Source organism: Pongo pygmaeus, chromosome 10 (assembly GCF_028885625.2).
Source record: "Pongo pygmaeus isolate AG05252 chromosome 10, NHGRI_mPonPyg2-v2.0_pri, whole genome shotgun sequence".
In the NCBI taxonomy this organism is placed as follows: Eukaryota; Metazoa; Chordata; class Mammalia; order Primates; family Hominidae; genus Pongo; species Pongo pygmaeus.
In genome coordinates, this window is record NC_072383.2 from 99,959,181 (window position 1) to 99,985,310 (window position 26,130).

The 26,130-nt window shown below is 41.3% G+C and overlaps 1 protein-coding gene and 1 non-coding gene across 3 annotated transcripts; both read left to right on the forward strand.

Annotated features, from left to right (window-relative positions):
• Nucleotides 1–282: 282 nt before the first annotated feature.
• Nucleotides 283–398, forward strand: LOC129011135 (U5 spliceosomal RNA). Its single transcript, XR_008493247.1, has one exon. It is a non-coding gene; the product is annotated as a U5 spliceosomal RNA (small nuclear RNA).
• An 8,430-nt stretch (nt 399–8,828) lies between these two features.
• Nucleotides 8,829–20,480, forward strand: SPIC (Spi-C transcription factor). Of its 2 annotated transcripts, none has more exons than XM_054442989.1 (6): nt 8,829–9,027; nt 10,537–10,582; nt 11,228–11,321; nt 13,050–13,162; nt 16,245–16,353; nt 19,788–20,480. In XM_054442989.1, exons 2-6 carry the CDS (start codon nt 10,580–10,582, stop codon nt 20,213–20,215), a joined length of 747 nt encoding a protein of 248 aa, XP_054298964.1. In that variant the 5' UTR covers nt 8,829–9,027; nt 10,537–10,579; the 3' UTR covers nt 20,216–20,480. The 2 variants fall into 2 exon arrangements, with proteins under 2 accessions (XP_054298964.1, XP_054298963.1); XM_054442988.1 differs by having other exon boundaries at nt 8,835–9,027; nt 10,503–10,582; nt 19,788–20,474.
• Nucleotides 20,481–26,130: the final 5,650 nt, after the last annotated feature.

Here is a 26,130-nt window from a genome sequence, read left to right on the forward strand (position 1 = left end):
GCTCACGTCTATAATCCTAGCACTTTGGGAGGCTGAGGCAGGCAGATCACGAGTTCAAGAGATCCAGACCATCCTGGCCAACATGGTGAAACCCCGTCTCTACTAAAAATACAAAAATTAGCTGAGTGTGGTGGCATGTGCCTGTAGTCCCAGCTACTTGGGAGGCTGAGGCAGGAGAATTGCTTGAACCCGGGAGGCAGAGGTTGCAGTGAGCCGAGATTGCGCCACTGCACTCCTGTCTGGCGACAGAACGAGACTCCATCCAAAAAAAAAAAGTCTGGTATACTCTGGTTTCTCTTCAGATTATATCAATTTTTCACCTTTTCCTAAAGATTCATGTGGAGAGGAACAATTCTGAGTCTTAACCAAATTTTTTGAGGCCTTTAGTCTTCAAGGCGATTTTATTTTATTATTATTATTTTTTGAGACAGAGTCTCACTTTGTCGCCCAGGCTGGAGTGCAGTGGTGTGATCTTGGCTAACTGCAACCCCCACTGCCGGGGTCCAAGCAATTCTTCTGCCTCAGCCTCCCAAGTAGCTGGGTTATAGTCATGTACCACCACATCCAGCTAATTTTTGTATTTTTAGTAGTGGCGGGGTTTCACCATGTTGGCCAGGCTGTTCTCGAACTCCTGACCTCAGTTGATTTGCCCACCTCGGCTTCCCAGAGTTCTGTGATTACAGGCATGAGCCACTGCGATTCAGGGCTAATTTAAAAAGAAAAAAAAAAAAAGAATTTGGCTGTGATTTAGCCCAACTCTCTGTGCCTAGAATTAGAATGCAGTAAGATACACCAGTAGGTCCTCAGAGTTTAGCTGCTTCAGAAAGACTAGAAAGTGCCCTTTCACAATCAGTCATGGTTCAGAACACAAGACTAAAAAAGTCACTACCTTGCTGGCACCTAATGGGGACGATGAGAATGGGTCTGTAGTCTCATCTTTCTCTGTGCAGCTGTGCTGTTCCCTACTAGTCCCGTGTCAGAGAAGTTTCCTCTGTTGGTATAAACACTGGCAGGAGCCATTAAAGTAATTATGGTCAATACATAGAGCCTATGGGGAATAGTTGTGCAACCTGATGATCAGGAAGAGGTACCAGACATGGCAAGGGAAGAACTGGGTTTGACCCCTGGTTCTGCCACTTAACAATGAGGCTGCAGGTCCCAGACATGGTAAAAGCAGAGCACTTCTGGTGATATAACAGCTATCATGGTGAGTGTTTACTCCTATTCTCAAGCACCATAAAAGCTCTCAAGGCCAGGTGCAGTGGCTCATGCCTGTAATCCTAGCACTTTGGGACGACGTGACGGCCAGATCACCTGAGGTCGGAAGTTAAAGACCAGCCTGGCCAACATGGTGAAACCTCGTCTCTACTAAAAATACTAAAATTAGCCTGGCATGGTGGCACACGCCTGTAATCCCATCTACTCGGGAGGCTGAGGCAGGAGAATTGCTTGAACCTGGGAGGCGGAGGTTGCAGTGAGCCAAGATCGTGCCACTGCACTCCAGCCTGGGTGACAGAGCAAGACTCTGTCTCAAAAAAATAAATAAATAAATAAATAAAAAGCTCTCAAGAGCCATAGGACATAAGGCCATTACTATCACATTCTTCTTCTTCTCATCCTCGCTCCATATAAGGAAAGAAAGATAGGCAGAATGGTTAAAAACCTCTGGTTACAACCGGTTTGAAAACCTCCACCTCTATCTCTTCCTAGCTGGGTGACCTTGAATATGCTACTTAGCCTCCCTGAGCCTGCTTCTTCATCTGTAAAATGAGGGTAATTAAGAAAGCAAAGGCCGGGCGCGGTGGCTCACGCCGGTAATCCCAGCACTTTGGGAGGCTGAGGTGGGCGGATCACGAGGTCAGGAGATCGAGAACGTCCTGGCTAACAGGGTGAAACCCTGTCACTACTACTAAAAATACAAAAAAATTAGCCAAGCATGGTGGCGGGCGCCTGTAGTCCCAGCTACTCGGGAGGCTGAGGCAGGAGAATGGCGTGAACCTGGGAGGTGGAGCTTGCAGTGAATCAAGATCATGCCACTACACTCCAGCCTGGGAGACAGAGCAAGACTCTGTCTCAAAAAAAAAAAAAGAAAGAAAGAAAGAAAGAAAGAAAGAGATAGCCTTCTAAAATTTTTATTTATTTATTTATTTTGATACGGAGTCTCACTCTTGTTACCCAGGCTATAGTGCAATGGCGCAATCTTGGCTCACTGCAACCTCCGCCTTCCAGGCTCAAGTGATTCTCCTGCCTCAGCCTCCCTAGTAGCTGGGATTACAGGCATGTGCCACCACATCAGGCTAATTTTAGTATTTTTAGTAGAGACGGGGTTTCACTATGTTGGCCAGGCTGGTCTCAAACTCCTGACCTCAGGTGATCTGCCCACCTCAGCCTCCCAAAGAGCTGGGATTACAGGCATGAGCCACCACACCAGGCTGAACATGTATTAAAACCAGGACTGCCCCAAGCACATTACATAGATTCCGTGGGATAAATTTCACACTAACCTTACTTATAAGTAAAATTATTATCCACAATTTACAGAAGAAGAAACTGAGAGATTAAGTTATTTGTTCAGGTTTACACAGCTAGGAGATACAGAGTCACAGATAGAACTCAGGGACAATAATACCAACTCACAACATTACTGTGAGGTTTAAATAGTCAACTGTGATAACATGTGGGAGTTATCACATGTTATCACATGTGAATAGATGACAACAGTAGCACAAAGAATGGGAGGTGACGTAAAGGGAATTATCCTTCCTTCCATTACACATAAAGTGGTATAATATTAACCCAAAGTAGACTATGATAAATTAAAAATACATATTGTAATCCCCACAGCAACCACAAAAAAAAAACTACAAAAGTGTATCATATAATCAGGCCAGGCGCAGTGGCTCATACCTGTAATTCCAACACTTTGGGAGGTTGATTCAGGAAGATTAGCCCAGGAGTTTGAGACCAGCCTCGGCGACATAGCAAGACTCCTGTCTCTACAAAAATAAGAACAAAAATTTAAAAAATTTAAAACCCCCACATACACAAAGAAAAGAAAAATATATAATCACATTATAAAGAGATGATAGAGGAAATAAAGTGAAATAATAAAAATATTCAATAAAAAAGAAAGTAAGCAAGCAAGAACAAAGGAACAGAAAATAAGTGGGATCAATAGAAAACAAATAGCAAAATGGTAGACTTAAACCGAGCTATATCAGGAGTTACTACATTGGACTAAACACTAAAAAGGCAGAGATTGTCAAACTAGATTAATAAGCCATCCCCAACTATATGCTGCTTAAAGCGACATACTTTAAATAGAGAGACACAGACAAGTGGGACAGGTTGCAAGTAAAAATATAAATGGTATATACACTAAGGAGAAGAAAACTGAGGTGGTTAATATCAAAGTAGACTTTAAGACAGGGAGGATTACCAGAAAAAAAAAGACAGAAATTTTATAATGACAAAAGGCTCAATTTATCAAGAACACATAGCAATTAATTCTGAGTATGCAGCTAATGGGAAAATTTCAAAATACATGAAGCAAAAATAGACAGAACTAAAGAAGAGAAATAGACACACTCACAATTATAATTGGAGATTTCCCTTACACTAATTTATAGACCATGAAAACAAAAGAAGCCCCTCAAAATATAAAAGATTTGAACAATATTATCAGCCAACTAGATATAACTGATATTTATCAGCCACTGCATTTTATAGCTGCAAAGTATACATTCTTCCAAGTGCAAATTCAGTCAAAATGGACTCCATGTTGGGCCACAAGTCTCAGTAAATTTCAAAGAATATCTATTGCAAGTAATTATTATTAAAATGAGGGTGAGGGTTAACTATTTGTCTCATAATCTCTGATTCTATGACTCCTCCTACTCAAATGCGAGGAATTGTTTTTCTTTTTCCTTTTTTTTTTTTTTTTGAGATGGAGTTTCGCTCTTTGTTTTGCTTTTTGTTTTTTTTTTTTTTGAAACGGAGTCTCGCTCTCGTAGCCCAGGCTGGAGTGCAATGGCGTGATCTCGGCTCACCGCAACCTCTGCCTCCTGGGTTCAAGCAATTCTCCTGCCTCAGCCTCCTGAGTAGCTGGGATTACAGGTACCCGCCACCACGCCCTACCAATTTTGTATTTTTAGTAGAGACGGGGTTTCTCCATGTTGGTCAGGCTGGTCTTGAACTCCCGCCTTGGCCTCCCAAAGTGCTGGGATTACAGGCATGAGCCAGCGTGTCCAGCCTTCCTTTCTTTTTTAAAAAAATAATAGAGATGGGGGTCTCACTATGTTGACCAGGCTGGTCTTGAACTCCTGGCCTCAAGCGATCCTCTCATTTTAGCCACCCAAAGTAACGAGATTATAGGTGTGAGCCACTGCACCCAGCCAAACATGAGGAGTTTTATAGCACCTTCTCCCCAGTCTGCTAACAATCTTTATTATTTGCTTATTGGAGTTTCCAAAGATCTTGCCAAGATTAAGACCAAATTTTTTAGTCACTTCAACAACTGAATTATTTAAGAAGAAATTGTGAAGAATGATAAGAGCTTGAACTTGATCTCCCTTTTTGGGTTCTGCAGTTCCCTATTCTCAGAAAACACAGTCTTCCACCTGAAGCGTGTCACCATATGATTTGTACGCCAGCACATGTGTTGCTTAAGATTTTCTAAAATAACCTCCATTGCCACTGAGGACAATGAACTTCTGCAAAAGTGAATCTGTCAATCAGGGATCCTCTCTTCAGAGCCCTTAGCTTGTTACTTAGCTCATTTCCGGAGCTGAGGGAAACATCGGTGTCCATATATTAAATAAATACTGCAGGGGCTCCCAAATTGGAGTTCACTGGCCCTACTGGGAAGGTTTGCCTGAAAATGTGTGCTGATGGCATTTTCCTGGGAAAGTAACTGCCAGCTTTCATCAGATTCTCAAGAAACAGGAGTTTTGACTTCTAAAATGCTAAAAGTCTATTGCATTATCTTTTCAAGTTGCCAAAACAACTTCACATCTTAGCCCTACAGAGAACCCTAAAGCTGCATTTCTGTTTTCTCATCTGTAACGTAGGGCTGTATGTATATACATATATCTCCAGTAGGCTGTATGCAGTGTCTCACACCTATATTCCCAGGACTTTGGGAGACCGAGGCAGGAGGATGGCTTAAGCCCAGGAGTTTGAGATCAGCCTGGGCAACATGGTGAGACCCCATCTCTACAAAAAATTTAAAAATTAGCTTGGCATGGTGGCGCCTGCCTGCAGTCCCAGCTACTTGGGAGGTTGAGGCAGGAGGATCACTTGAGCCTAAGAGGTTGAGGCTTTAGTGAGCTGTGATTGCACCACTGCACTCCAGCCTGAGTGACAGAGTGAGACCCTACCTGGAAAAAAAAAAAAAAAAAAAAATCAACACACTCATTGACTTCACTAAGGAAGTTCTAGGCAGCAACCCTAGCTTCCACTCAACACTTTTGCCAGGCTCATATATTAATATCCTGCATAATCAAACTCTAGAGACAATAGTTGGGGAAATGCTAGCTTAGAAAGTTCACTTGTTGGCCAGGCACGGTGGCTCATGCCTGTAATCCCAGCACTTTGGGAGGCCGAGGCAGGCAGATCACTTGAGGTCAGGAGTTTGAGATCAGCCTGGCCAACATGGTGAAACCCCATCTCTACTAAAAATACAAAAATTAGCCAGGCATGGTGGCAGGCGCCTGTAATCACAGCTACTTGGGAGGCTGAGGCTTGAGAATCGCTTAAACCCGGGAGGTGGAGGTTGCAGTGAGCTGATATGGTGCCACTGCACTCCAGCCTGGGCAACAGAGCAAGGCTCACTCTCAAAAAAAAAAATTTTCACTTTTTTATGGCCATAGCACCTTGAACAGGCCTGACCTCTTCTGATTTTGGACACCAAGGAGTGTAGGGCCAGTTTAGTACTTGGATGAGATCCCACCTAGAAATATCAGAGTTTTAATTTATTTACATTAAAAAAAAAATAGGCCAGGCACGGTGGCTCATGCCTGTAATCCCAGCAATTTGGGAGGCCGAGGCAGGCATATCACCTGAGGCCAGGAGTTTGAGACCAGCCTGGCCAACATGGAGAAGCCCCATCTCTACTAAAAATGCAAAAATTAACCCGGTGTGATGGCGTGGGCCTGTAATCCCAGCTACTCAGGAGGCTGAGGCAGGAGAATCACTTGAACCTGGCAGGCAGAGGTTGCAGTGAGCCGAGATCACGTCACTGCATTCCAGCCTGGGCGACAGACAGAGACTCCATCTTGGAAATAAAAATAAAAATTAAAAATAAAAAAAAAAGAGAAAGTTCAGGCTGGGTGTAGTGGCTCAGGCCTGTAATCCCAGCACTTTGGGAGGCCGAGGTGGGTGGATCACCTGAGGTCAGGAGTTCAAGACCAGCCTGGCCAACACGGTGAAACCCCATCTCTACTAAAAATACAAAAATTAACCAGCCTGAGTAGCTGGGATTACAGCCTGGCCAATATGGTGAAACCCCGTCTCTACTAAAAATACAAAAATTAGCTGGATGTGGTGGTGGCCTGTAATCCCAGCTACTCGGCAGGCTGAGGCGGGAGAATCGCTTGAACCCAGGAGGTGGAAGTTGCAGTGAGCCAAGATCGTGTGATTGCACTCCAGCCTAGGGGACTGAGGGAGACTCTCTCTCAAAAAAAAAAAAAAAACAGTTCACTGTGTTTACATTCATTTCAAATACTCACCACACCTGTAGTATTAATATGTGACAAGCATGGGCTGGGTGCTGTGGAGTTTGCCGTTGGGACTGAGCACCTGGTCGAAGGCAGCCTCAACTGCACACACAGGGCTCCAGGGCTGAGAGCGTGCACATGAAGTGGAATTAACCGAAATTTGGATCTGGCCCAGCCCACCTCACTAGAGGTTGAACCTTAGGGAAAATCACAAAACATCTTTGAACTTCAGTTTAGATTCCTCATCTGTGACATGGGGGTACACAGGTAATGACTGCCATACATGACTTTTGATTATTTTAGGGCTTGATGTGAATGTTGATCTGGATCCTGCCTCTTTCTTCTCCAACTTTGCCTCTTAGCTCCCAGGTGCATTTTCCTAAAGCCTCCTCTCCTCCTTCTGCTTTTTTTCTGTGTCTTGAATGCCAAACTCATTTCCATCCCAGGCTCTTTGCACCTGCTGTTTCCTCTGCCAGGAGGTGCTCCTCCAAATATTTGCATCTCTGCTTTTTGTTTTGGTCACTCCTTCATTTTTTTGAGACAGGGTGGGGAGGCAGGGCTTGGGGATTTCGGTGTGCTGTCCAGGCTGGTCTCGAACTCCTGGCCTCAAGCCATCCTCCTGTGTAGCTGCTTAGCGGGGATATAGGCACCAGACACCCTGCCTGCCTGTTCACTCTTTAAGTCTTCTTCTTGGGTTTCAGCTCACACCGGTTTCCTCCTCAGAGATTTTTCCTGGCTATTCGCACACTCTCTTCACAATCTTTCTCTTTTGTATTGTTGTTTTTGACACTTCTTATCTAATACTTTACCAATGTGTTTATTTTTTAAAAATCATTTCTTCTCATAAGGATTTGTTCAGGGCTGTAGCTCCTGGACATGGGGCAGTACCCAGAAGAGTGAAGAGCTCAGTAATATGTTGAACGAATGAACCAAATAAGGTGGCTTGAAAAGGGTGTAGACTAGTACAGATTAAAAACAAATCAACATTAGTGATTACCTTTTATACGTGTTATTATAAGATCTACATATCAGAAGAAGGACTGTGTGTTAACATTTGCATAACAAATTGGCTCAAAAAAGTAATTGGTCCAAAACAATAGTCCCTTATCAAAGGTGAGGTCAGGCTCCAACAATGCAAAACTGAAATTACTGGCAGCTTTGAAATCACAGACCCTCTTCACTCTCCCCACCCACAAGGTTTACAAAAAATTCTTAGGCGGTTTTCCCCCTGGCCAAAATGTGACAGCTACTAAAATGGCAGGTTTCAGGTTAGCCAAGTGAGAGGCAGACATGTGTTTCAGGGGACGGGAAGGTTATTTCCACCGTGTACAAGTGGATGCTGCTTTGGACACTGATGGACAGGTAACATAAAATGGGCGAATCTGCAGGGGGATGAACTGGGAAGAAAGTATTTTAGGTGGAGGGAACGTCTCATAATTTCCAACAGAGCCACCCCAAATAAACCTTCAAGCCAAGTAAGAGAACGGGACCTGCATTAGGAATGCAGCAGCCTCAGGTATGTCCAACCACATGGCCCCCCATAAGCTTTTCCTAACCATTTTGGAGCCTCTACTAAATTTAGGTGTGGAGGAAAGCAAGAGCATGGATTCCATTATCCTCACTCAAGTGAGTGGCAAGATATAAGGCTAAGGCTCAAGAGCCTCGAATGTCAGGGCAAGGGCCCTAAGCCTTTAAGCTCTCTAAGTAAGGCGATCAGTGAATGGCAGTGTAAGTAAAGTGGTTTAGGAGGAAAGACCGATTTGGAGAGTCCAGAGTGAAGGCTGTTGACAGTCCAGGCAAGAAAGAGAGTATAGAGTCCAGAATTGGGAGAGAAGTAATATGAATTAAAAAAAGAAGGGTGGGCCTGAGTTGCATGGGTTAGAAGTTTCCGGTGGGGCTATGCAATCTGAAGAGCTGCAACCTAAGTTGGGCGGGGGTTTCATGGGGCTTGTTCTAGTGCTTTTTTGCTTTTTGGCTGATGGGATGCAAACTACTATGTGCCTCTTCAAAATAATAGCCCCTGGTGTCTACTGGTCGTATCGTGAAATAGAAATTGTGAAGGCACTGTATCTTTTAAAAAAAATCCCCTTTTGAAGAACTTCCTTAAAAACAGCTATTTAATGCAACTCTGCCAGTGTGTTCTTGAGGGTTGTGTCTTAACAATTCTAATTTTTAAAAGAAATTATTACTTTTTTTTTCATCAGAGCCATTGCACTGGAAAATAATTTTTTATTTTCATGATAGCCTACCATTGAATTTGCCGTTCTGATATTAATGAAACATCTCTATAAAGGGTTGAAGTGTCTTCCCGGTAAGTTCTCAGCTTATGTTTTTCTAAATATCTTCTAATCACTGTTCATTTTTTCCTTTGGCCTAATGAGTGTTTCTCACTGTCTGCGTGTTCAGATGCAAGAAATATTAAGCAATCGTAGTAATCAATAATGTTTTCGAGCTTTTTCTTCCCTTTAGATTTACTACTTTTAGTAGTTGCGATAGTCTTGTGGAGCATTTTAGTCAAAGAGAACGTGTTCATTTTTATTTTTATTTTTTAATTTTTTATTTATTTATTTATTTTAATTAAGTATTTATTGATCGTTCTCGGGTGTTTCTCGGAGAGGGGGATATGGCAGGGTCATAGGATAATAGTGTAGAGAAGGTCAGGAGATAAACACAGAACATGTTCATTTTTAAATATTTAATTCAAAATACAACATTCAGTGCTTCTGCACTTTTGAGTCAAAGCAGTTAATTGAAAATCACTGACATGGCTTTTAAAAAATATGTACTACTGATAATACTCACTAAAGACCATGAGCCAAAGAGTGATTTCTGGATTTTCTTCTATTTTCTTTTAACTGACATGATGTAATGATTTCAAAGAGCCAAATAGAATTTTGATATTTAACATGTTATGTTGATATATGATGGATATGTATAATATTGGCATTAGATTACATCATCTCATTTTATTATTCAGCTTTAAACACTAAGAGTAAACACATTGTGTTTGCGGGATAAATACTAAGAAGATAAATACTTGCATGAAAAGAATTGCTGGGTTTACTTAGTGGAATGATAAGCAATTTTGGACCCACCACAGTTCTTTTTATTATGTGGGTTGGTTTTTGTTTGTTTGTTCCTTGTGTTGGTCTATAGAACGTAGAGTTAAAAGCATTTAATTGTGGCTCTGTGTGATAATTGTTTATGTAAAGCAAAATCAGAATTACTTAGAGATAAGAAAGTAAATAGCAAAATTATAGACAAGTTTTCTTAGCCTAGGAATCAAGCAAGTCCAAGGATAGTCTTCACAGGCTAAATTTTATTTGCAATGTAAGTCCAATTTTCATGGGAGGAAAAGGATGGCTTTTGCCAGATTCTCAGAAGGCAATATAACACCAAAGAAAGGTTTTTAAAAAAAGCCCTACTTTTATAAAGCTATGCTAAGGTAAAAAGGATTTTGATTTTCAGAATTTTAGAATATTTAAAATAATTTTGAAATACTTATATATACTTTTGAGTTATTTCCACTTTCTCTTATCAATCAACAGCTTAGATAATTAAATATATAGCTATTTTAATATTAAAGCATTTTGTAATCATGGAAAAGCAAAAAGAAATGTTTGTAGAAAATTTTGTAGAAAAAAATTTGTACTCATCAAAGAGAATTCAGGAGGTACTCTTGGTTTATGTAAGGTATTTTCAGAAAATATTTTTGAGCAAGATCTTATTCAGAATCAAATTAGAGACTGCATTTAATTTTGCTTTTTAAATATTAAACTTTTTCAGGATTGTCAACTTATTTTGTTTTATTTTCTTCAAGCAACAATTGCTAAGGAACAGAATTGTCAATTTATTAATGAAATATGGTAAGCTGACATTTTAAAATTTTCTTTACTCTGTCCACAGAGGAGCTCTACAGCATAATAATTAAAAAAATTTTTTTCTTTACTCTCCCTCCATTTTAAAAATAAAATATATCGATCATATTAGTAAGGATATGAAATAGTTTGCAAAGCAATTCAATTTTAGGTCTTGGAGACATAAGAGCATTTCATTTTTAAACAACAATTCATAGGCTCTGTTTCATTGAAGATATTTCCTTGACCCTTTTTTTCTAAATCACTCTCCTCTGCTCTACAACTCCTTGCTAAAATTTTGCAATAATGTTAAATACTATACTATAGAATGAATACCATTCTCTAAATACTATACTATAATGGAGTGCGTTTCAACTGTGATTGATTTTGTGCCTCAGGGTACATTTGGTCGGAAACATTTTTGATGGTCACAACTGTGAAGGTACTACTGGCAACCAGTGGGTAGGAGTCAGGGAAGCTGCTAAACATCATACAATGCACAGGCAGCCCCCTGACAACAGAGACAGCCAACACCGAATGTCCGTAGTGTCAAGACTGAGAAACCCTCCTTTAGACTAAATACTATTTTCAATCAGGGAGATTAAGTTTAATTGGTAATTCTAAAACTCCAGAATTCTATCATTGTTCCAACAGACGTGTGTTGAACAAGACAAGCTGGGTCAAGCATTTGAAGATGCTTTTGAGGTTCTGAGGCAACATTCAACGGGAGATCTTCAGTACTCGCCAGGTAAAGATGAGTCATTTACCCTCTTCTGCTGGTACATCAAATGGCTTGTTGGTCACATACACATATAAGAATAATGATCAGCTGACCAGGTGCGGTGGCTCACATCTGTAATCCCAGCACTTTGGGAGGCCAAGGTGGGCAGATCACTTAAGACCAGGAGTTCAAGACCTGCCTGGCCAACATGGCGAGACCTTGTCTCTACTAAAAATACAAAAATTAGCTAGGCATGGTGGCGCGACTGTAATCCCAGCTACTCTGGAGGCTGAGGCTTAAGAATTGCTGAACCGAGGCAGAAGCTTTAGCAAGCCGAGATGGCGCCACTGTATTCCAGAATAATGATCAGAACAGAGAAGACCTTTTTTTCTTTTTTCTTTTTTTTTTTTTGAGACGGAGTCTCGCTCTGTCGCCCAGGCTGGCGTGCAGTGGCGCAATCTCGGCTCACTGCAAGCTCCGCCTCCCGGGTTCACGCCATTCTCCTGCCTCAGCCTTCCCAGTAGCTGGGACTACAGGCGCCCGCCACCATGCCTGGCTAATTTTTTGTATTTTTAGTAGAGAGGGGTTTCACCGTGTTAGCCAGGATGGTCTCGATCTCCTGACCTCGTGATCCACCCATCTCGGCCTTCCAAAGCGCTGGGATTACAGGCGTGAGCCACTGGGCCCGGCGACCTTTTTTATCATTAATTTAATTTTTATTTATTTACTTTTTTGTAGAGACAGGGTCTCACTATGTTGCCCAGTCTGGTCTGGAACTCCTGGACTCAAACATGAGATCATTTTTACCTGAGGCATCCAGGATTAATTCTAGCAAAGGCAAAATATGTCCAGGAGTATCTAGCCTAAATAAAACTAAAGTCTCACATATAAAAATGCAGAGAATATAGAGGATGACATTCCACACGGGAATACAAAGATATGTAATTATCTGCTATTAGAAATATCTGGTTGACATTTATTTACCTAATAGTTCATTTTAACTATTCACAAAAGGCTTTTAAATTGTTCCAATGAATCTTATAGACCTTCCACCCACACAACAAGATATATTCTACTTGGAAGAATAAGTATTTTTATCCTTCCTCACCCATTATCCTATGGACTATATAGTCTAAATAGAATGCAAATATGTTATGTATTAAGTTTACATAGGGTATTACAGCTCGTTCCAAGATAAGAGAAATCATGTGGGCAGGGCACGGTGGCTCACACCCGTGATTCTAGTACTCTGGGAGGCCAAGGTGGGTGGATCACTTGAGCCCAGGAGTTCAAGACCAGCCTGGGCAACATGGCAAAACCCTGTCTCTACAAAAAATACAAAAATTAGCCAAATGTGGTGTCATGTGCCTCGAGTCCCAGCTACTTGGGAGGCTGAGGTGGGAGGATCACTTGAGGCCAGGAGGCACATGCTGCAGTGAACCGAAATAATGTGGCTGCACTCCACTCCAGCCTGGGTAACAGAGTGAGACCCTGTCTTAAAAAAAAAAAAAAAAGAAAAAAGAGAAATCATGAGGTCTTAGCCTTCAAGGAGCATGTTCTCCAAATGGGATATGTATAACAGTATCCATAATAGCAGCATAATGAGATAAACACCACAGGAGAAGTGCAAAGTGGCAAGAAAACATAGACAGAGCAATTGCATCTATAAGTGCATATATATACACACACACACATATTTATATGCACAAATACAAACTTTGACTTTTTTAGTTTCTTTCTCTGATTTAAAATTAGATTACAGAAATTACCTGGCTTTAATCAACCATCGTCCTCATGTCAAAGGAAATTCTAGCTGCTATGGAGTGTTGCCTACAGAGGAGCCTGTCTATAATTGGAGAACGGTAATTGTAAGTACCAGACCATCCCTTAGTAACAGGCAAATATCCTACTCTTGCCAGCCTTCCATTTCACATACACTGTCTGAAACCCAGCTTAAAGACAGCATTGACTATGAAAATGGTTTTTTCTTTCTTTTTTTTTTTTTTTTTTGAGATGGAGTCTGGCTCTGTCACCCAGGCTGGGGTTCAGTGGCTCAATCTCGGCTCACTGCAACCTCTGCCTCCCAGGTTCAAGTGATTCTCCTGCCTCAGCCTCCCAAATAGCTGGGGTTACAGGCGTGCACCACAACGCCCAGTTAACTTCTGTATTTTTAGTGAAGACAGGATTTCCACATATTGGCCAGGCTGGTCTCAAACTCCTGACTTCAGGTGATCCACTGGCCTCAGCCTCCCAAAGGGAAGGATTACAGGCGTGAGCCACTGTGCTCTGCCTGAAAATGCTTTTTAAGGGCCATCAGCTGTAGTCTGAAGTTGACAGTCAACATGGATGATCATGTGCTGTTAGGAAGGAAATAACCCTTCATCATTGCTCTCTACTTAGCCTCAGACTGGTTTGGATGACTTCTGTAAAAAGGAGGTGTTTTCAGGATGTTAATATCAATTGCTTCTCCTTAGTCCATCTGGGAAATTGCAAAAAAGTTTCCCCTAAAAGCCACAGGGCAAAGGTCCAAACTGCCCCTGCACAGGTTTTACCTGCAGTCTTGTATTAGCCTGCTCTGTTTTCCTTCTCAAACTCAGTGTTATCTGCATGTATTGGACCAATTCATTTATATTTTATTAATAGCAGCATCTGCAAAGGGAAACGCCCTGCCATCTCCCCATTCATGTATTCTTTTAGTTGTTTTCTTCATGCATCCATTTTATCAAGCAGTCTTCATGGGATGAGGTATAAATGTGAATTGGTTTTTATTTTTCTTCAGTCACTACCTTCAATCACACCATGTCAAATGTCCTTTTTCTGTTTCTATAAATTGTTCCCTTGGGGCCTCTTCACAAGACATTTTATTTTAAGAGAGTGCTTTGGGCTGGGCTCAGTGGCTCACGCCTGTAATTCCAAAGCTTTGGGAGGCTGAGGAGGAAGGATCACTTGAGCCCAAGAGTTCGAGACCAACCTGGGCAACAGAGCAAGACCCTGTCTCAAAAAAAAAATTTGTAAATAAAAATTTTAAACAGAGGGTGCTTCGGTTCCAGCTTAACCTCTTCCACCTCCACTTAGGGTTGCCAGGTAAAATGCAAGATGCCCAATATTTTTGTTTGCTAAATCTGGCAACCCTACTTCTTTCTACTTCAGCTCCCATTTTCTAGCGTGCACCTCACAGCCTCTTATCCCTGGAGACTCCTTGCCTGCTGGTCAGCCTTCTTGATTAGGGTGTGGAAAGACAGCTCAAGCCCAGCCCCTTCTGGTGTTTAACCCTTGAAAACCCAAATATTCTTGCCATATGTAAATGGTAGAAGCTTGGGCTGCTTCTTCCTGTTCCCTTTCTTTATTCTGCCTTCCCTTGGCTGTCATCTTTTTTTTTTTAAGACAGGGTATTGTTCTCTCACCTAGGTTGGAGTGCAGTGGTGCGATTATAGCTCACCGAAGCTTCAAATTCCTGGGGTCAAGGGATCCTCCTGCCTCAGCTTCCCAAGCAGCTGGGACTATAGGCATGTGCCACCAGGCCTGGGTAATTTTTAAATTTAAATTTTTTTGCTCTGTTGCCCAGGCTATAGTGCAATGGCACCATCTCGGCTCATTGCAACCACTGCCTCCTGGGTTCAAGCCATTCTCCTTCCTCAGCCTCCCAAGTAGGTGGGATTACAGGTGCCCACCACCACCCACAGCTAATTTTTTTTTTTTTTTTTTTTGAGACAGAGTTTCACTGTTGTCACCCAGGCTGGAGTGCAATAGTGTGATCTTGGCTCACTGCATCCTCCACCTCCCAGGTTCAAGCAATTCTCCTGCCTCAGCCTCCCTAGTAATTAGCTGGGATTACAGGCACCTGCCACCATGCCCAGCTAATTTTTGTATGTTTAGTAGAGACAGGGTTTCACCATGTTGGCCAGGCTGGTCTCAAACACCTGACCTCAGGTGATCCACCAACCTCGGCCTACCAAAGTGTTGGGATTACAAGTGTGAGCCACTGTGCACCCAGCCAATTTTTTTGTACTTTTCGTAGAGACGGGGTTTCACCACGTTGGCCAGGCTGGTCTGAACTCTTGACTTCAGGTGATCCGCCCGCCTCGGCCTCCCAAAGTGCTGGGATTACAGGCATGAGGAGGAGCGGTGTCTCATGCCTGTAATCCCAGCACTTTGGGAGGCCGAGGCGGGCGGATCACCTGAGGTTGGGAGTTCAAGACTAGCCTGACCAACATGGAGAAACCCCGTCTGTACTAAAAATACAAAATTAGCTGGGCATGGTGGCACGCCCAGCTACTAGGGAGGCTGAGGCAGGAGAATCACTTGAAACTGGGAGGCGGAGGTTGCGTTGAGCCGAGATCGTGCCATTGCATTCCAGCCTGGGCAACAAGAGCAAAACTCCGTCTCAAAAAAAAAAAAAAAAAAATTTTTGTAGAGGTGGGATCTCTCTAAGTTGCCCAGGCTGGTCTTGAACTCCTGGGCTCAAGTGATTCTCCTGCCTTGGCTGCCCAAACTGTTGAGATTACAGGCATGAGCCACCGTGCTCGGCCCTTTCTTGTCTTGTAAAATTTTTATTGTTTTCATTACTTATTTTATTTTATCTTGCTAGCTGCCTACTGACATCTTTCTTTTCTTATCTCCCCTTGCCTACATAGGCATCCAACACAGGAATGGAAGCCCATCTTCCCTTTCTGATGGTACCACAGACTTTAAGCAATCCCTCTTTCTTGTAGGGAGGGTAGGACATGACACTCCTCACAAAGCCAAGGATTACCCTCTGTCCCCTGGTCCTCTCCTTATGTGGGTTTGATGCTAGTGCTGCCCTGTGAGCTATCTGGCTGCAGTTGGGGGTAATTCCTTTTACATTCTGGGAGATGCTTAGCCTCTTTTTCCCCTAGCTTTTGACTTCAGCCTATAATAGGGGGCAACAGGGAAAGTCTCACTTAACATCCTGCTTCATTATTTATATAGAACAGTGCTGCGGACTTCTATTTTGAAGGAAATATTCATCAATCTCTGCAGAACATAACTGAAAACCAGCTGGTACAACCCACTGTTCTCCAGCAAAAGGGGGGAAAAGGTACGTTGATCCATCATTCGTTACATAGGTAAAAGAACCAGATCTTCCTCATAGCTGCTTTAAAGGGATTTTATAACAGAGTTTGGAACTGAATTTGCAAAATATTCTTTTATCACAATCGATAGTAATTTAACTCTGACTTCTTGAACCAGTCCAAGCCATTCATCTTGGATGAGACTTCCTGTGTTTTTTTTTTTCTGAGACAGAGCCTCACTCTGTTGTCCAGGCTGGGTCTGAAACTCCTGGACTCAAGCCATCCAAAGTGCTAGGATTACAGGTGTGAGCCACCACACCCAGCCTCCTATTTTTAAATTTTTTTATTTTTTACTTTTTGAACTTCTGTTGTTAAAAACGGAGACACAAACACACACATTAGCCTAGGAGTAACAGTGACAGGATCATCACTATCACTGTCTTCCACCTCCACATCTTGTCCCACTGGAAGGTCTTCAGGGAGAATGACACATAGAGCTGTCATCTCCTATGGTAACAGTGTCTTTTGGAATACCTGCTGAAGAACCTGCCTGAGGCTGATTCACAGTTAGCTTTTTATTTTTTAATTTTTATTTTATTATTTATTGATTGTTTTACAGTTAACTTTAAAAGAAAATTAAGTACAAGGAGTACAATACAAAATAATGATAAAATATATATAGGTGATAGGAATTTTTCAGCTCCACTATCATCTTTTTTTTTTTCTTTTTTTTTTTATTGTTGCCCAGGCTAGGGTGCAGTGGCATCATCTCAGCTCATTGCAGCTTCTGATTCCCTGGCTCAAGCAATTCTCCTGCCTCAGCCTCCCGAGTAGCTGGGATTACAGGCACTCACCACCACGCCTGGCCCATTTTTTGTATTTTTAGTAGAGATGGGGTTTTGTCATGTTGGCCAGGTTGGTCTCGAACACCTGGCCTCAGGTGATCCAGTCTTCCAAAGTGCTGGGATTATAGGTGTGAGCTACCATGCCTGGCCATATAATTTTTTTTAAATGTGATTCAGGCAGCCCCCCGAACCAAAATAGGTTCAGAGAGACTCCCTCACCAATACATTTTATTTATTTATTTTTATTTTTATTTATTCATTCATTTATTTTTTAATTTTTTTGAAACAGAGTCTAGCTCTTTTTATTTTTCAAAATGGAAGTATTATATACTCATGGTAAAAGACTCAAACCAAAGTACAAAGTGAAAGTAAAAGTTCCAGTGTATTTTACATATTTCTAGAAAAGTTTTTTAAAAAAAATTTTCACATATACAAGTATATGCATATCCTTTGAAATTACAAATGGGATTGTACTCTTGCACTTTTTCCAGTAAATAATATATCTTAAGTAAATTCTGGGCATGGTGGCTCATGCCTGTAATCCTAGCACTTTGGGAGGCCAAGGTAGACGGATCACATGGGGTCAGGAGTTCGAGACGAGCCTGGCCAACATGGTGAAACTCTGTCTCTACAAAAAATACAAAAAATTTAGCCGGGCATGGTGGTGGGTACTTGTAATCCCAGCTACTGGGGAGGCTGAGGTGGGAGGATCACTTGAGTCCAGGAGGTGGAGGTTGCAGTGAGCCAAGATCAAGCCACTGCACTCTCCAACCTGGGTGACAGAGTGAGACTCCAACTCAAAAAATAATAATAATAGTAATAAATAAAATAAAGAAAATAGATAGATAAATATATAGTTGAGGGAGTCTCTCTGAACCTATTCTGGTTCAAGGAGGCTACCTGATTCACTTTTAAAAAATATTATAGGCCGGGCATGGTTAAAAAAAAATTATAGGCCAGGCATGGTGGCTCATGCCTGTAATCCCAGCACTTTGGGAGACTGAGGCAGGCAGATCACTCGAGGTCAGGAGGCTGAGGCAGGAGAATCGCTTGAACCCGGGAGGCGGAGGTTGCAGTGAGCCAAGATTGCGCCACTGCACTCCAGCCTGGGCAACAGAGTGAGACTCCATCTCCAAAAATAAATAAATAAATAAATAAAATAAAATAAAATTTAAACATTAAAAAAATACGGAAAACTTTAAAAGATGATGATCCATTAAGACCAATTTGATCACTGAATGAGAGGCAGAAGAGTTTTGTTTAAGCTGTGTCTTTAATTCATGATGTGTTTTTTGGTAAGTCCCTTTCATTTCTCAATTCATAAACTCAAGATAATATAATACAAAAGATAATCTTTGTAAAAATGTTTGAGGTCTTTGGATGAGTGATAAATGCATCATGCAAGAGTATTATTCCCCAGAGACTGTTTAAAGCAGTTTGGGAATCCACTAGTATACCTCCTCAAGGGAAAATGGAATTTGGCTGCAAATTTTTTAGCTACTGACACATCTGGCAGAGCACAGTATTTACAGACTAACTCAGAAGTCACAAAATGGGCTGTCACTTTTGTTCTCATGAGCTGTTATGCAAAATAAATCTTATCAACTGAACAAAACCCACACAGATTCTCTCAAAATTTCCTGCCTAGTTATTTTGAAATATAAATGGCTGTGTTCCTAAGATTCTAGTGGTACCATTTTATTTCACAACAATGAGAAATATCACAGTGCCCATTGCATTGTTAAACGAATAATGTTAAAGTGATATAAAAACATTTTTGGCATTTCCATATGAGTTTTTCTCCTTTTTTATTTTTCAAGTAACTGCGCAAACCCAGAGTTAGCACTTTTACCTAGGTCTTCGGTATTAATTTCCTTAATATTACCTTATATTTGCATTCTATTTTGCATTTTACAAAGTGCATTTACATCCCTTAACTCATTTGAATAAAGCCCCTTAAAATGACTTGTTTTCTGGAAATGGCCTTTTGAGGCTTCTCTTCGAAACTGCTAAACTTGTGGTCCATTTTGCTCAATGTTGTTCTGTGGAAAGTTTGTTTTGTTTTGTTTTTTGAGACAAGAGTCTCGCACTGTTGCCCAGGCTGGAGTGCAGTGGCGCGATCTCGGCTCACTGCAGCCTCCACCTCAAATGATTCTCCTGGGTTCGAGGGAGAATCCTCAGGGGACGGCCTCAGCCTCCCGAGTAGCTGGGATTACAGGCGCCTGCCACCCTGCCTGGCTAATTTTTGTATTTTTAGTAGAGACGGGATTTCACCATATTGGCCGGGCTAGTGAACTCCTGACCTCAAGTGATGCGCCCTCCTCGGCCTCCCAAAGTGCTGGGACTACAAGCGTGAGCCGTCACGCCCGGCCAGGCAACATTCTTAACAACTTCTCCAACAAAGAAAGATCCAGTTGAAACTTCAATAGGCCAAATAGATCCTCTACCTTTGAATCCCATAAAATGATGCCATCATGCATTCGTAAGGGCAGTGAGTGGGAGAAAAACCAGTCTCGATGCAGCTTTTAATTCGGTAGTTGCTCAACAAACCCTTTCTGAGGATGTTCTCAGTTTACAGCCACGGTGGAGTTTGACCTTGTTTCCCTTCGTTTTAGGCAGGAAGAAGCTCCGACTGTTTGAATACCTTCATGAATCCCTGTATAATCCGGAGATGGCATCTTGTATTCAGTGGGTAGATAAAACCAAAGGCATCTTTCAGTTTGTGTCAAAAAACAAAGAAAAACTTGCCGAGCTTTGGGGGAAAAGAAAAGGCAACAGGAAGACCATGACTTACCAGAAAATGGCCAGGGCACTCAGAAATTACGGAAGAAGTGGGGAAATTACCAAAATCCGGAGGAAGCTGACTTACCAGTTCAGTGAGGTCATTCTCCAAAGACTCTCTCCATCCTATTTCCTGGGGAAAGAGATCTTCTATTCACAATGTGTTCAACCTGATCAAGAATATCTCAGTTTAAATAACTGGAATGCAAATTATAATTATACATATGCCAATTACCATGAGCTAAATCACCATGATTGCTAAATATACTTTCATATTTCATGGTTTACTGGCATTGGAAATCTCTACAAGTTTTAATGACTTCTCCCTCTCTCTCTTTTTTTCCTCCTCTGAAGAAATTTAGGATTTTTCTCTTAAAGCAAATACTAAAGAGGAAAAAAAATTAACTTTATTGTTGCTTTTATCAAAGAGTATGTAATCTATACTAACTTGTTGGGAAATTCTGCCAATGAACAACTTTTTTATGAAACTTTGTGAAGATTCAATGAACAACTTTATTGTTTCAAATGATCAAGCCCACTTGAAAGTATAGACTAAGGTCCTTGCTCTGCTCTTACTATTCTCTCTCTATTAAAATTTTTATTTTATTATTTTTTAAAGAGGTCTCAGCCAAGATAATTTTTTATTTTTATGGATTTAGGAGTACAAGTGCAGTTTTGTTGCTTTGATATATTGCATAATGGTGAAGTATATTGCATAGCATCCTCATCACCAGAATAGTGGACATTGTACCCAATAGGTAGGATCTCATCCCTCATCCCCCTGGCATCCTCCCACCTTTTGGAGCCTCCAGTGTCCATTACTCCATTCTGTATGACCATTGCTAAGCTCCCTACTATACCCACTTTATTTTATTTTAAAAATTGTTTTCTTTTGCTGCATACTTCAATGGATGCAAAGTCTTTTTCTTTTTTCTCTTTTTCTTTTCTTTTCACAGAGTATGACTTCTTTTTTTGTTTGTTTGTTTGTTTGTTTTTGGCTGCTAACTCCCAAGCACAACACTGACAGTGACTTATATTTTTAATTTTTTTTTTTTTTTTTTTTTTGAGACGGAGTCTCGCTCTGTCACCCAGGCTGGAGTGCTGTGGTGCAGTCTCGGCTCACTGCAAGCTCCGCCTCCCGGGTTCACTCCATTCTCCTGCCTCAGCCTCCCGAGTAGCTGGGACTACAGTTGCCTGCCACCGCGCCCAGCTAATTTTTTTGTATTTTTAGTAGAGATGAGGTTTCACTGTGTTAACCAGGATGGTCTCAATCTCCTGATCTCATGATCCGCCCGCCTCGACCTCCCAAAGTGCTGGGATTACAGGCGTGAGCCACCGTGCCTGGCTATTTTTAATTTTTTTTAAGAGGCAAAGCCTACCTCTGAAGCTCTCTTTTTTTTTTTCTTTTCACACTTCAATAAGCTGCTCTAAATTCTTGCTATTCTCTATGCAACCACCTTCTTCTAGATTAACAGTGCCAGTACAGATGATTTGATTTATATATTGATTTCAGCATTTTCTTGTCATGTACTCAGGTGAGAAAATTCACACTTTTATATGATGGATTTACAAAAAAAATTTGTAAATGACTGCATATGATAAAGCCTTTGTGCCAAAATGGGTTCATGGCTTTAAAAACATCACTAGAAATGTCTGTTCAGCTTCCTTACACATTTTTTTATTTCCTTCTCTTTTGATCTTACCCATTTTTAGAACTTAAAGCTTTTTTTTTTTTCTCTTTGAGACAGGGTCTCACTCTGTCACCCATGCTCAGGTGCAGTGACACAAACATGGCTGAAGCCCAGCTAATTTTTTTTTTTTTTTTGTAGAGACTGTTTTGCCATGTTGCCCAGGCTGGTCTCTAACTCCTTGGCTCAGGCGATCTGCCCACCTTCGCCTTCAGAAGTGCTGGGATTACAGGTGTGAGCCACCGAGCTGGCCCCAAAACTTTTTTAATGTTTAAATTTTACCACTATACTAAGGAGGAGTTACCCATTTTTTTAATTGCCTTTTTTCTGCCTTCTTATTAGGGAGGGGTAAGGAAGAAGATTTGGTCAGCAGAAAGCAGGTCTTAATTGCTTTTTTGTTTCTTTTGTTGCTATTGAGTTGTTTGAGTTCCTTATACGTATTGAATATTAACCCCTTGTCAGATGTCTGGCTTGCAAATATTTTCTCCCATTCCATAGGTTGTCTCTTTACTCTGGTGATTATTTCCTTTGCTGTGCAGAAGCTTTTTAGTTTGTTTGTTTTAGCTACACGTCATGAACTAAGAAGCTTTTTAGTTCGATGTAATACCGTTTGTCTATATTTAATTTTGTTGTCCGTGCTTTCAGGATCAAATCCAAAATATCACTACCCACACCAATGTCTTATATGTTTCCCCTATGTTTTCTTTCTTTCTCTCTCTCTCTCTCTCTCTTTCTTTCCTTCTTTCCACTGTCATCTGACCCCATATGTTTTCTTCAAGTAGTTTTAGGGTTCTTGGTCTTATGTTTAAGCCTTTCTTTCTTTCTTTCTTTCTTTCTTTCTTTCTTTCTTTCTTTCTTTCTTTCTTTCTTTCTTTCTTTCTTTCTCTCTCTTTCTCTCTCTCTCTCTCTCCCTCCCTCCCTCCCTCCCTCTTTCTTTCTTTCTTTCTTTCTTTCTTTCTTTCTTTCTTTTCTTTCTTTCTTTTTCTTGTTGACAATTTTCCTGAGCAAACTAATGCAGGAATGTTTAAGTTTTTAATCCATTTTGAATTGACTTTAGTATATGGTGTTGAAATAAGGGTCCAATTTTATTTTTCTGTTTGCCGAAATTCAGTTTTCCATACACCATTTATTGAATAAAGCTGTCTTTTTCTTCTTGGCATGTTGAAAATCAGTTCCATTTTCAACATGCCATCTCTAATCTGGGCTCTCTAATCTGTTGCATTAGTTGATATATCTTTTTCTTTTTTGCCAATTCCATGCTGTTTTGATTAGTATAGCTTTGCAGTATAGTTTTAAACCAGGTAGTGTGATACCTCCAGCTTTGTCAACTTCAGAGACCTCTGAAGCAAATACCTCCAGCATTGTTCTTTTTGCTCATGATTGCCTTGGTTTTTTTTTGTTTTTTTTTTTTGTTGTTGTTGTTTCATATGAATTTTAAATTTTTTTTCTTTTGTTAATTTAAATTTTTACTTTAAGTTCCAGGATACACATGCAGAATGTGCAGGTTACATAGGTATACATGTGCCATGGTGGTTTGCTGCACCTATCAACCCGTCATCTAGGTTTTAAGCCCCACATGCAGTAGGTATTTGTCCTAATGCTCTCCCTCCCCTTGCCCCCTACCTCCTGACAGGCCCCAGTGTGTGATATTCCCCTCCCTGTGTCCATGTGTTCTCATTTTTCATTTCTCATGTATGAGTGAGAACATGCGGTGTTTGGATTTCTGTTCCTGTGTTAGTTTGCTGAGGATGATGGTTTCCAGCTTCATGTCCCTGCAAAGGGCTTTCTTTCTTTTTTCTTTTTTTTTTTTTTTTTGAGACAGGTTCTGCCAGGCTGGAGTGCTGTGTCACAATCATGGCTCACTGCAGCCTCAACCTCTTGGGCTCAAACAAACAATCCTCCTACTTTAGCCCCTGGAGTAGCTGGTACCACAGGTGTGCATTGCCAGGCCAGGCTAAGTTTTTTGTGTGTGGGGGGGGGTAGAGACGAACTCCTTGGCTCAAGCAGTTCTTCCACTTTAGCCTCCCAAAGTGCCGGGATTACAGGCTAGAAATTGTTTTTTTTTCCCTTTTTGAGACAGCGTCTTACTCTGTTGCCCAGGCTGGAATGCAGTGACAATTATAACTCATTGCATCCTTGAACTCCTTGGCTCAAGCAAACCTCCCACCTCAGTTGCCCGTGTAGTTCGGACCACAGGCACACACCACCATGACTGGTTAATTTTTTGATTTTTTGTAGAGATGGAGTCTCTCTCTCTCTTTTTTTTTTTTTTCCTGAGACAAAGTCTCACCTTGTTGTCCAGGCTAGAGTGCTGTGGTGTGATCTCAGCTCACTGCAACCTCTGCCTCCCAGGTTCAAGTAATTCTCCTGCCTCAGCCTCCTGAGTAGCTGGGATTACAGGCATGTGCCACCACACTTGGCTAATTTTTGTATCTTTAGTTCAAGTGATCCTTCCCATCTTGCCCTCCCAAAGTGCTGGGATTACAGGCATGAGCCACTGCGCCCAACCAAGAGCTGATTGTTGAAAAGATCCTGGCACCTCCTGCCCCTCTCTCTTGCTTCCCCTCTCTCACCATGTAATCTGCACATTCTGGCTCCCCTTCACTTAACACCATGTGTGGAAGCTTCCTGAGGCCCTTACCAGAAGCAGATTTGGCACCATGCTTGTACAGCCTGCAGAAACATGAGCCAAATAAATCATGTTTCTTTATAAATTACCTGGGCTCAGGTATTTTATTGAGCAACAGAAACAGACTAAAACAGTATAAATCCTTGTCTTCCTCCAGATCTTACAGGAAAGGTTTTGAGTGTAATGTTAGCTGTGGGCCTCTCATAAATGACCTTTATTGTGTTGAGTTACATTTCATTTCTTTTTTTTTTTTGAGAAAGAGTCTCACTGTGTCACCCAGGCTGGAGTGCAATGTCGTGATCTTGGCTCATTGCAACCTCCGCCTCCCAGGTTCAAGCGATTCTCCTACCTCAGCCTCCTGAGTAGCTGGGATTACAGGCATGTGCCACCACACCCAACTCATTTTTTGTGTTTTTGGTAGAGATGGGGTTTCACCATGTTGACCAGGCTGGTCTCAAACTCCTGACCTCAAGTGATCCACCCACCTTGGCCTCCCAAAGTGCTGGGATTATAGGCATGAGCCACTGCACCTGGCCTTACATTCCTTTTTTAAAAATTTGCACTCAAGGGTATCCTCAAAGAGGTATATGCCCTCTACATATAATTTGGTGAACTTTTTTTTTGTCATCTTTCTCTCTCTCCCTCTCTCTTGCTCTCAATGTCTGCCTACAGAATGGATGATAAGAGAAAGGTTTTATCATAAAAGGATATTAAATTTTGTGAAATGATTTTTGGTATCTAATAGATGATTATATGGTTTTTGTCTTTCATTCTGTTAATGCGGCATGTCACATTTATTGATTTGCATCTGTTGAACTATCCTTGCATTCCAGTGATAAAAACATTTCTTAAAAAAAGTCATGCAAATAGCCAACAGACAATGAAAAAATGCTCAGCATCACTAATCATTAGAGAAATGCAAATTAAAACCACAATAAGATATAATATCTCACCTGTCAGAATGTCTTAAAATGTTTATTATTATGTTTTTAATCATCCTGTACTTTATTTCAAAACAATGTTTTCAAATGAAGACACAAAAGATAAGTGTTGGTGAGGATGTAGAGCAAAGGAAACACTTGTACACTGTTGGTGGAAATGTAAATTGGTGTAGCCATTATGGAAAACGGTATGGAAATTCCCCCCCCCTCAAAAAAAAACTAAAAATAGAATTATATGATCTAGAAATCCCACTTCGGAGTAGTAATGCAAAAGACTCAGAATCAGTTTGTGTAAGGGATATCTGCATTCCTATGTTCATTGCAACACTATGCACAATAGCCAAGTTAGGGAATCAATCTCTGTCTATCAACAGATGAATGGATTAAAAAAATGTATTGCATATACACAATGGAATACTATTCAGCCTTTAAAAAGAAGGACATTCTGGCCAGGTGCAATGGCTCACACCTGTAATTCCAACACTTTAGGAGATCAAGGCAGGCAGATCACTTGAAGTCAGGAGTTTGAAACCAGCCTGGCCAACATGGTGAAACCCCATCTCTACTAAAAATACAAAAATTAGCTGGGTGTGGTGATGCATGCCTGTAATCTCAGCTACTTGGGAGGCTGAGGCAGGAGAATGGCTTGAACCTGGGAGGCAGAGGTTTCAGTGAGCTGAGATGGAACTACTGCATTCCAGCCTGGGAGGCAGAGGTTTCAGTGAGCTGAGATGGAACTACTGCATTCCAGCCTGGGCGACAGAGTGAGACTCCATCTCAAAAAAAAAAAAAAAAAAGGAAGGAAATCCTGAAATTTGTGACAACATTGATGAAATTGGAGAATATTATGCTAAGTGAAATAAGTCAGGGCTAGAAAGACAAATACCACATGTTCTCATTTATATGTGGAGTTAAAACA

Excerpts from the sequence above, each read along its gene's own strand:
- SPIC (XM_054442989.1), top strand. Across the intron at positions 11,322-13,049 it reads AGATCTTCAGTACTCGCCAG|ATTACAGAAATTACCTGGCT; the intron begins GTAAAGATGAGT and ends ATTTAAAATTAG. Across the intron at positions 16,354-19,787 it reads CCAGCAAAAGGGGGGAAAAG|GCAGGAAGAAGCTCCGACTG; the intron begins GTACGTTGATCC and ends CCTTCGTTTTAG.